General features: G+C 37.2%; 1 protein-coding gene across 1 annotated transcript; it reads left to right on the top strand.

Moving 5' to 3' along the window:
- The first annotated feature begins 1,380 nt into the window (after nt 1-1,380).
- Nucleotides 1,381-7,949, top strand: LOC131956448 (uncharacterized). Its single transcript, XM_059320889.1, has 8 exons — nt 1,381-1,533; nt 3,643-3,757; nt 4,550-4,761; nt 5,589-5,793; nt 6,390-6,526; nt 6,652-6,715; nt 6,941-7,264; nt 7,438-7,949. Exons 2-8 carry the CDS (start codon nt 3,643-3,645, stop codon nt 7,641-7,643), a joined length of 1,263 nt encoding a protein of 420 aa, XP_059176872.1. The 5' UTR covers nt 1,381-1,533; the 3' UTR covers nt 7,644-7,949.
- The last annotated feature ends 3,402 nt before the right edge of the window (nt 7,950-11,351 follow it).

Below are 11,351 nucleotides of genomic sequence, written 5' to 3'. Positions count from 1 at the left end.
AAATGGCAATAGGTCAATTGGCATTAAAATTTTGTAATTTTCAGCCAGCCTTAATCTAATGATGTTTTTTTAAAATTAGAAATTTTAAGTTTAAAGTGTAATTATCATAATGTTCAGAGGCGTAGCGGAGGGTGCTGACCGCACTGGGTGACACCATTTGGAGGGGGAGGGTGACACCATGGCGAAAATATTAAGATATAAATTTAATAATTTACTAGAAAAGCAATGATTTTTTTCGACACGAATTAATAAGTGAAAGCTTAAGGTCACTTAATGCATTTTTTTCTTGGTGAATTAAAATAATTTTTGCACAAATTTAGGAAGATGACACCAAATATCCTGTCCACAGAAGTGGATTGGGGTTATACCACATTGGAAAATTAAAAATCAACTTATCATTCTATCAATCAAGCAAATTATTATACAACAACCTAGGAGTGTTTGTGGAAGTGTGAGGAGGAGGGGGTCTGACAATATTTTAAAACAGTTGTACATCTGATTTTGCGTAAGTAGTATGGCCTTTCCGGTATTCTGAAATGATATTTTCTCTATTTCCATTGGAAGGCCATAACTTTAGCACTGCTCCAACGGGCTTGAGTTTAACAACACAGGACTGAGGGCGCTAACCTCTACATGAGGGAAATGATTTCTATCGTTGCAGCTTAATTTATAAAGAAAATACACAAATATATTCATGAAATTTAATTTATTTAACTTATTATACATATACGTTATAGAGATTAAAATCTATCTAAAGTGTGTATATATATATATGTATATATATATATATATATATATATATATATATATATATATATATATATTCTTCATTATTTCCGGATCGCCTAGCCATAGCCCATCCCCTTTGTATATATATATAGGCATATATATATATATATATATATATATATATATATATATATATATATATATATATTTATATATATATATATATATATATATATATATATATATATATATATATATATATATATATATATATATATATAATATATATGTATATGTGTGTGTGTGTGTAAAAATATATAAATGTCTATAACTTTATCCTTTGGTAGTGTAGGGGGAGGATTTAAACCACAAGGTGCCACACGGGGTGAAACTCGACCTAGCGACGCCATTGCTTCTGAGCCAACTAAACAACATTTTTACCTCACACCATATATATTATTATATTTATAGTAATTAAAATAGTATTGTATAATATTATTTATTTTCTACTTTTCAGTGCATTATTACATAAAAGCTTGTTATTAAAACGTTTTTTATGAAATTTTTTTTAGTACTTTACATGTTTTATTTACACCAGAGTTGCACGACTTAAAACCATATTGAACGTGATGACGCGTGTCTAATAGTGCGGAATAGATTGAGAGCCGAGGCTTAAGATAACGTCATATGTCCTTCAAGTCAAATATTTGGTAACAGTAGAAAGCAACGTACGGTAAGGAGATCAGATAGTCTGAGTGGAAAGTCTAGTTTTCGTGTATAACTGATATAGATCTAAACGCTACGGTGAGATTAATTTCATGCTAAATAATCTACTGGTGTAATTCGTTGTAAATAGTAATTAATAGATCTAATACAGATATAGAGTCTAGAATCTAGATAGGATAGAGGGTTTTTATTTTATTTTATGTTAAACCTTATCTTATCCCAATATGTTACCAACTAACTAATCTGCACACTTTAACTTGTTTCTTTTGAAATATATTGCGTGTATAACTGATACAGATCTACACGCTACGGTGCGTTTATTTTATTTATACTAAATAATCTACTGGTTTAAGTGGTTGTAATTAGTAATAATAATGTAGATATATAGGATAGATGTAATTTTTCTTTTTAAATTTTAAGTTAAAACTTATCTTATCCCAATATGTTACCAACTAACTAAGCTGCACGCTAGTTCTACTGCTAACATTTAAAATTTAATCTACTCTAATTCAAACATGCGAACACGGGTTTACCCTAAAGGAAATTAGATTGAGCATCAAACATTTGTGTTCTTTAACTTCTTTCTTTTGAAATATATTACGTGAACGGTAATTGTTTTAGGTACACGTAATTTTTGCTGGAATAAATACGTAATGACAAAAAGTTTTTGATCGTTCTTTAGGGTATAGACAAATAAACCTAATCTTTCTCCAAATTTAAAAAAAAAAATCAATTACTTTACACATTTTAGGCGGTCAGAGTATCTTCCAGGCAACTTCCCCACCCTCGAAGAAAATCTTTGCCCCCCCCCCCCCGAACGAAATGGAATTGATATAGAAAACATATAGGCCTACTTTAACAAGTGTCCGTCCCCTTGGAAATGTTGTCCCCCCCCCCCTCCCCGGAAAATATCATTTATCTGCCCCATGTGTCTTGGGCACGAACGTGAAATGATGATATATGTTTTACTTAAAATTGAATATATTAATTACCAACTGTGTTCTCTAGAGGAACTGGTAAGAAACATAAATGTATTGCTTGTACGCAATATTGTAATCTATTTTAATGGACATACCCCTGTATACACAAGCTTAAGTATTAGTGAATGTAACCGCATTCTCGAATAGTGTGAATGTTCCAACAATTCAAATAGAGAAGTTCAAAAAGGTTTTGAGAATTTAAATGGCGAACAACATTGCAAAAACAGTTAGTTTAAAAAGAAACGGATACAATTATAAATAAAAAGTTATTCTGTGCTCGGCAACTTTGAAATTATCGATTTGATCCTTCGTGTGGGGTGGGCGTGGTCAAGTCGGTAAAGTTCATGGTTTCGAGTTCGAACCCTCGGGCAGATGAGGCTCGTTAGAGTAGAGTCTAGTTAGTATAACTATACAGTTTTAGTCATAATTTTTAGATTTAAAAAGAAATAATCCCTTAAGATAACGATGATTATTTCTTCGTCCTTTAAAAAAAAAAACTATTTTTACCAAGAATGTTCTATTCTTTTGCATATAAAGTTGTTCAAACACAAAAAAAAGGTGTCGGCTATTAAAAAAAAATTAACATTCTCCACACAATCATATTTCCATGACGTCATACTATTAACTTTTCACAGTTTCCAGAAATCACCCACCATGTTGTCAACTTTGCTTTCAACTTCCTGTTGAAATTTAAAAAACAACTGTTTGAAAAAAGTAGATCTACATTATAGAATCTAGATCTAGATCTTGTTCTTGATAATAAAAAAAAAACTTCGTAAAAAGTGGTATGTCTTATTTTAAAGAAACTTGATCGCAACATAAACTAGACATCTATTTAAAAAAAATATATATAGACTAGGTAGGCTACACAGACAACCATATCACGATGTACAAGTATATATTTACATACAGTCCTGTCACGTTGTACACACACATATATATATATATAAATAATCATATATATGTATATATATATATATATATATATATATATATATATATATATATATATATATATATATATATATATATATATATATATATATATATTATTTTGTACACAAATGTGTGTGATTCCCCTAATTTTGTAATTTCAGGGATTACTTAATTTTGTACACTTATTTCTTTGATTCCCCTAATTGTATGCACACATAGCTGTAATTGACTACATTATGTACACTAATCTCTATCACCCCCCTCCCCCCAGATGCTGTGTCACTCCGACGCTTTAACCCAGCCAATCATTGACCCCCGGCCTGAGCTCAGCTACCGAACGGTCAACGGCAAGCTGAGGTTTATCTGGGAGAGTTTTCCAGAACGAGGTCAGTTTCTTATTGCCACCAGCATAACCCTCCCTCCCTCCCTCCCTCCCTCCCTCCCTCCCTCCCTCCCTCCCTCCCTCCCTCCCTCCCTCCCTCCCTCCCTCCCTCCCTCCCTCCCTCCCTCCCTCCCTCCCTCCCTCCCTCCCTCCCTCCCTCCCTCCCTCCCTCCCTCCCTCCCTCCCTCCCTCCCTCCCTCCCTCCCTCCCTCCCCTCCCCTCCCCTCCCTCCCTCCCTCCCTCCCTCCCTCCCCTCCCCTCCCCTCCCTCCCCTCCCCTCCCTCCCTCCCCTCCCCTCCCTCCCCTCCCCTCCCTCCCTCCCTCCCTCCCTCCCTCCCTCCCTCCCTCCCTCCCTCCCTCCCTCCCTCCCTCCCTCCCTCCCTCCCTCCCTCCCTCCCTCCCTTGATTACGCCGCCCCAAACAAAATAGTTTCTAAACCAAATCTAGAAAACTTGTCTTCACAATTTCCCAGATGCAGCGTTACAAAGCATCAATACTTATATCTTCCCAGAAACTGTCTACTTGTATCTGCCCAGAATATTTGATCTATGTATCTCCCCAGAACATTTGATCCATGTACCTCCCCAGAGCATTTGATCCATGTATCTCCCCAGAACATTTGATCCATGTATCTCCCCAGAACATTTGATCCATTCATCTCCCCAGAACATTTGATACATGTATCTCCCCAGAACATTTGATCCATGTATCTCCCCAGAACATTTGATCCATGTATCTCCCCAGAACATTTGATACATGTATCTCCCCAGAACATTTGATCCATGTATCTCCCCAGAGCACTACAAATTGGTGTTACGTAACCACTCCCAGCTGTGTCAGATCGCTCACCGGGTCGAGGACATGTTTAACATCATACGTGATGACGTAGTTTACAACGACTGGCCTGTCAGCTGGTTGACAGGGTTGCCGTTCTGCTACATCAGCACCGGATGTACGATCGTCAAGTCCACTCTCACAGACTGTCCGGCGGAGAAGGTTGTCAGTAAGGTATGGTCGTTGTGTGGGTAAGGTATGGTCGTTGTGTGGATCAGGGAGGTATGGTCGTTGTATGGGTCAGGGAGGTATGGTCCTTGTGTGGGTCAGTGAGGTATGGTCGTTGTGTGGGTCAGGGAGGTATGGTCGTTGTGTGGGTCAGTGAGGTATGGTCGTTGTGTGGGTCAGAAAGGTATATTCGTTGTGTGGGTCAGGTATGGTCGTTGTGTGGGTCAGTGAGCTTTTGTCGTTATGTTGGTTTAGTGAGGTAAAGTTGTTGTGGTGGTCAAAGAGGTATTTTCTTTACATGGGTCATGTTATGTCGTTGTATGGGTCAGGTTATGTCCTTGTGTTGGTCAGATATGATTGTTGTATGGGTTAGATACGGTCGTTCTGTGGGTCATATTTGGTCGTTGTATGGGTCAGGTTATGTCGTTGTGTTGGTCAGATATGATTGTTGTATGGGTTAGATACGGTCGTTCTGTGGGTCATATTTGGTCGTTGTGTTGGTCAGATATGATTGTTGTATGGGTCAGGTATGGTCGTTTTGAGGGTCAGGTATGGACGTTATGTGGGTCAGTGAGGTATGATCGTTGTATGGGTCAGGTATGGTCGTTGTGTGTGTCAGGGAGTTATGGTCGTTGTGTGGGTCAGTTATAGTTGTTGTGTGAGTCACATGGGTAAGTCTAATGATTTTAAATTGTTCCGGTTGTTTACTTCGATTGGATACAAACCGGGATTAGGATTACGTCTCTGAATGTATTACCCAAACAAAATAAAATAAACCAATCGTTAGATTACCTACCACTAATCCCGTCCGTCCTTTCTACTGGCACGTTCAGACCTGGGACCTGATAGAGAAAGAGAAGTGCACCATCGCCAGCCTGCAGCCCTCCATGATCCAGATGCTCTCCTCCCACTGTGAAGATATCCCAGAGCCCCACTGGAAGCTCAAAGTCCTCAGCACCACCGGCTTCGTCCGGCAGTCCGTCATGGACGCCATTGGACCGTGCACTGACGCCATCGTCACCTGCTGCTCGTTGATTGGTTAGTTAAAAATAGTTTGTTTTTTTCCATCAGGGATGTTCAAAAATTTAATTTTTTCTTTACTTTAGTCACAATAGGTTAAAGGAGATCGTATCAAAAATAGATAGAGATCAAGTTTAACCAGAGGCTAAGCGACCCTTTCCGGCGCCCGGAAAAAACTGTCAATGTTTATATTTATAATGCAAAACTGCTGCTAAAATGAGCTTTTAACTTTTTTTCAACCCGTTTTGGCGCCCCTAGGGTCGGCGACCGGGGACATATGCCCCCCCCCCCCCTCCTCCCCCGCCCTCGCTACGCCTCTGCTACCAACTACAGCTGACTGTTTATTAACTACATCTAAGCACAATAAACACCTAGCCACATTTAGGTTTAACATCAAATACACTTTAACACCTTACCACACCCAGGTTTAACATCGCATACACTTAAAAAAACTAACCATACCTAGGTTTAACATCCCTTACACTTTTACACACAAAACGACACCTAGGTTTAACATTCCATACACTTTTCTATAACACCTAATCACACCTAGGTTTAACATCACATACACTTTAACAGTTAGGTTTAACATTCCCCACACGTTCCCCCCACAGAGGCCGGTGTGGTGTCTAGACTGATGTTGACAGACACCACCAAGACCCGCTACACGGAGGGCTGTGTCGGTGACCTCACTGACCCGGTCAGGACCAGGTTTGACACAAAGGGACCAGGTTCAGCTAAACCTACCAAGGTTGGTGTCTGTTGTTTAAGCCTGACTAGATTCCATTATCTAATGTTAACTGGGATAGCGTACATTGTCCATACTTAACTAAGTTAGCGTTTTATTATACGATACATCTGTTTGAATTTCTTTAGGTTCAAGCAGCCCAGCCCTATAAAAGATGCCAAGCATCTTTCCTTTTCATGGCTATAATTTATAGTAAGTTTTATATATATATATATATATATATATATATATATATATATATATATATATATATATATATATATATATATATATATATATATATATATATATATATTGAGAGAGAGAGAGAGAGAGAGAGAGAGAGATATTAAAAACTGGTGTAAAATTAGCTTTTATGAAATTTGGTTCAATTTTAATTTTATTACCATTTAATTTAAATTTATTGAAATACCGCAGGCTGTTTTATAGGCCTAATTGCTTCTGAGCCAAAAAATACGGAAACTACGGAAATATTTGAAGGCGATTTAGACAGTCCCGGCAATCTGTCCGTCTCAAATACTGTCGAGGCATTGAAAGAGATGCTGTTTCAAGAGCGAAAAGAAAACAAAAAATTGATTAAAGCTTATCAAGATTCCCTAAGACAAATTAAGCATGGCATATTCAAGGAAACGAAACAACTGCAGGAAGTTGACGTTCCGGAGAAAACAGAACCCACCGCTCCCCCCCAAACAAAAAATGGAAACAAAAATACCATCACAATATCCTTAGTTGTGTTGAATGGTAAACAATTTTAAAATCTTTATGTAATTTTGGAAGTGTGTGTGTGGTGGGGGGATGTGACTGGGGAGAGGGACGGAAGAGTGGGGGCAAGTGTGTGTTAATGCAATTGCTTTTAGTTCATTTTGTTTTTTCAGAGGCTCGGTTAAAATTTATAATACCTGGTCTCTTTACAGGAATACTTTTCTTGTGTTGTGCCATTTGTGTTGGTGCGGCAGTGGTTGACACCTACTTTTATACACGGACAGTCCTTCAGTTCGGCGAGCTCTTATTGCCAGCACAACGTCAAAAGCTGGCAAAAACTGTCTACTCAACAATTTTTACTGGTGTATTTTGCGGCGTAGTATTGGGGGTAACTTTGAGTCTTCTGTTAAATCTTTAAGTATGAATAATTAGATAAAAGTTATATTTTAATATTCAGTTGTTATTCTTAAGCAAAGTCTAAACATTTGCTTGACTGCTGAAATTTACTTGAATTAGAAATAAAATTTACAATTGTTATAGTTAAACAGGGTAATTTCATCTGATATATAAAATCAAGTTAATATAGTGTTTTCAATTGTATTTAAATAGTTTACAGTTTACAAACCCTAGAAAAATCTGTCTCTTAATTTGTCTCTAGTGTCGTCTCTCTTAAGTTACTATTGTATACCAATAATTCATTGATTAATTCATTGATCTAATCTTTATTTATACAAAAAAAAAGGTGAGAATTCTGGATGTTTTCTCTCTTAAACAGTACACTTAGCTGCTTTATCAATATATAGATTATTTCATGAACATTTTAAAGTGGCAAATTTAACGTGCCTTAAGATTTTTTTTATTTAAAGAAGGAAAGAAACAAGAGTGTGTTCAGGGTAACAAAACAGCTTAAGTTTATAACTAACTTTTGTAAATAGTTTTTCTTTGTTTGGCTATTGTTTGATAATTTTTTAAAAATGTTTAATAATGTATTTGTTTAATGAATATTAACTTCTCATTCAAATTTTTGAAAAAAAAACTGGTTGTCTTTTCCTGTGTAACTTACAAAGTAATATTCGTTCCTGTGCGTGGTGTCTATTTACAAGCCGCTGACCTGGCCCACACAAAGTCTACTACCTTTGCCTTCAGCGTTCAGTGTCTATTAGTTGTTTTTTGTTAAATTTGTTTGTCTATACGAGTGTGGCAAGCCTGAAATGGCAATCATTCAAATTGCAATAAAATATGATTTTTGACAACCTAACTTGAATCTTGTTGTAGTGTTAGAATGAGAGATTTAATTTAAAACTGTAATTATCGTGATGCCATCAAAGAATTTACGATTGTGTAAGATAAAGTTAGTAGGTTCATGTACAAACTATGTCGTTTGTTTATAAATAAAAAAAAAGAAATAGTTCAAAGAAATTTAACTACCGTATTACATTTTGCTGAGACCATTGTAAATATATGTATAAATAAATGCAAATAACATGACCAACAAACAAAAAATTGAAATGGTTAAAAGACGCGACATAGTTATTTTAATTATTTTTAATGTATAAAGAACACATTATAGTGATGATGAGCATGGATACTGTCGTTTAATACTGCAATAAAGAAAGCATTTTCTTTTCGTAAGGTATGTATTTGAGGTCTGTATGTTGTTACGAACACCACACTAGCAGACGCAGAGCTGGCGAACGTACCCGGGTTCGTTTAGATGGTTACACACAAATGGCTCGTGGCCTTATAAAAGGTAGCTGGTACAACAATTAAACAAGGACTCGTACATTACGTCTAGGGGATATACTCGAGGAACTCTAGATACCAACAACACATTTAACCTATATATAACCTTTAATAAGTGTACAAGTTCAAGATAAGACTCTAGCTTTATACAGAATAAAATGAATTAGTAGAATAACAAAAACCCAACTTACAAGTTGAAGAAAAACACTATGTTACACTATCACAGGATATGGCACTTAGGAAAATCACCACAGCTTAATTACACTACTTAAAGCACACAATATTACTTAAAACCACAAGTAATAAGGGAAAAACTGCTTCAAACTACAAAGTACAATATGGCGACTCTCACACGGCCACCTCCCTCAGGATGTCTGATCTCGACCGCCTTGAGAAACGTGTGCGCAGACTATTTAACACCTTAGTCTACATGGGAGGTCACCTTCAATTCATAAGACTATTGGTTGGGCCATCGCCGATGTCCGAATCAACCAATCGTAATTATATAAGGATTACACCATCTCTTGTGATGGAAAAGTACCGGGTATATCTCTTTCTTGAAACTATGGAAAAATACCGGTGATTACACCAAAGGCCATTCATGGTGGAATAACAAATGTAAACTAAAAAAATACAAGACCTAAGTAGGTCACATTCATTCAAAGTCGAACATCGATGATTACAGTCTTGTTGCCAAATAGGGTACAACAAAAATATGCAACAATTATTATAAGAAACATTCGACATTAAGGTCAAATTAATAAAAGTAAACTTTTCAGCCAACTCAACAAAATTTCTGATACCACACACCAGAAGTACCATTATAATGTGGATTGAGAGCGAGTTTCTAGCGCGTATTTACAGCCATGAAACCAGATCAAATTGTGTGAATGTTAAACAACGCTATTGTGAAATTAGATAAACCTATTTCTCAAATTTCGACCCCGGAAATATTTCCTTCAAGTTTTTTTAGATTGATTAAATAGCTGTAGAAATTAAATATCGTACTGATAAGGTTTCAGTGACCCTAGCTCAGCCGAAACTGTGTATGTAAAATTTAATTTAGTCTAGGGATTCATGCTAAAACTTAGGCTACGGTTTTATGGTACTAGTTAAGCTAGGGTTTTATGGTACAAGTTAGGTTAGGGTTTATCTCTAAATCTTAAGTTATTATTTTAGGCTTATAATTAGGCTGATGCTTTAGGGTACAAGTTTAGCAACGTTTTATTGAACAAGTTAGCAGTGTTTCTTCCAGACTTTTTTCTCCGGGTTGGCACTTGAAATTTTCGGGGGGGGGGGGGGGGGGGGCGGTAGACTTTCTTTGGGGGGGGGCGGACACTGTTAAAAGTATATATTTTCTATATAAATTATATAAATTTCATTTGTTCGGGGGGGGGGGGGGCGGTATGTACATATATTTATTTAGCTTAAAATGTCTAGTATGTAAATTCAAACTAATTTATTTATTTATACATGGACTACCATCATTCCCACACTCAACGAAGAGTATAAAAAAACCGTTAAAATAATCTCAAGTAGATCTTGTCTTCGTATTGTCAACACGTTCTTGTGTATGAAAAATTACAAGCTAGCAAACTAGAATCCTGAACTCTAACTAACATGATTCATGAATTATAGAAAAACATATTTCGTGAGTACTAACCTAAAATATTTCATAAGCCTGAGCCTAATGATTTCATAAATCCGAGCCCAACACGTTTCATAAAGCCTAGCCTAACTTGCAGAGTTTCTTCCAGGCATCTCTTCGAATGCGGTATAAAAGCGGGTGTGAATGATTGTCAGGGGTTAGTTACTAGCGAGGGGTACGTTTGAATGCATTTTGAGACGAATAAAAGTATTGAACGTTAACCCGAGTCGTTCTTGAATTTTAAAACCATCGCAGAACATAACAACTGGTCGCAAGTATTAAACAAGTAAAGATAGCGCAATCATCAGATCGTCATTACCATTGGACGTCACCATCATTAGACGTCAACATCATTAGACGTCACCATCACTAGACGTCATCATCACTGGACTATACCAGCCTGGGACCATACCTGAACAGACAGTCGCCATCAGAACGTTAGTACCACTGGACGTCAGCATCAATAGACGTCACCACCACTGGACTCTACCATCCTGTGACCTTACCAGAACAGAAAGTCGCCATCGCCGGACGCCACCATCACTGGAAATCACCATCATTGGACGTCACCATCAATAGACGTCACCACCACTGGACTCTACCATCTTGAGACCTTACCAGAACAGAAAGTTGCCATCGCCGGACGCCACCATCACTGGAAATCACCATCATTGGACTTCACCATCAATAGACGTCACCACCACTGGACGTCATCATCGCTGGACTACACCGCCA

Source organism: Physella acuta, unplaced genomic scaffold (assembly GCF_028476545.2).
Source record: "Physella acuta isolate Inbredline_101_S28 unplaced genomic scaffold, ASM2847654v3 ptg001149l, whole genome shotgun sequence".
Taxonomy (NCBI): Eukaryota; Metazoa; Mollusca; class Gastropoda; family Physidae; genus Physella; species Physella acuta.
This window is presented reverse-complemented; position numbering and strand designations above follow the sequence as displayed.

Coding starts and splice junctions, on each gene's coding strand:
- LOC131956448 (XM_059320889.1), top strand. CDS start 3,643: ATGCTGTGTCACTCCGACGCTTTAACCCAGCCAATCATTGACCCCCGG. Junction 3,758..4,549: donor GGAGAGTTTTCCAGAACGAG/GTCAGTTTCTTA, acceptor GTATCTCCCCAG/AGCACTACAAATTGGTGTTA. Junction 5,794..6,389: donor CACCTGCTGCTCGTTGATTG/GTTAGTTAAAAA, acceptor TTCCCCCCACAG/AGGCCGGTGTGGTGTCTAGA.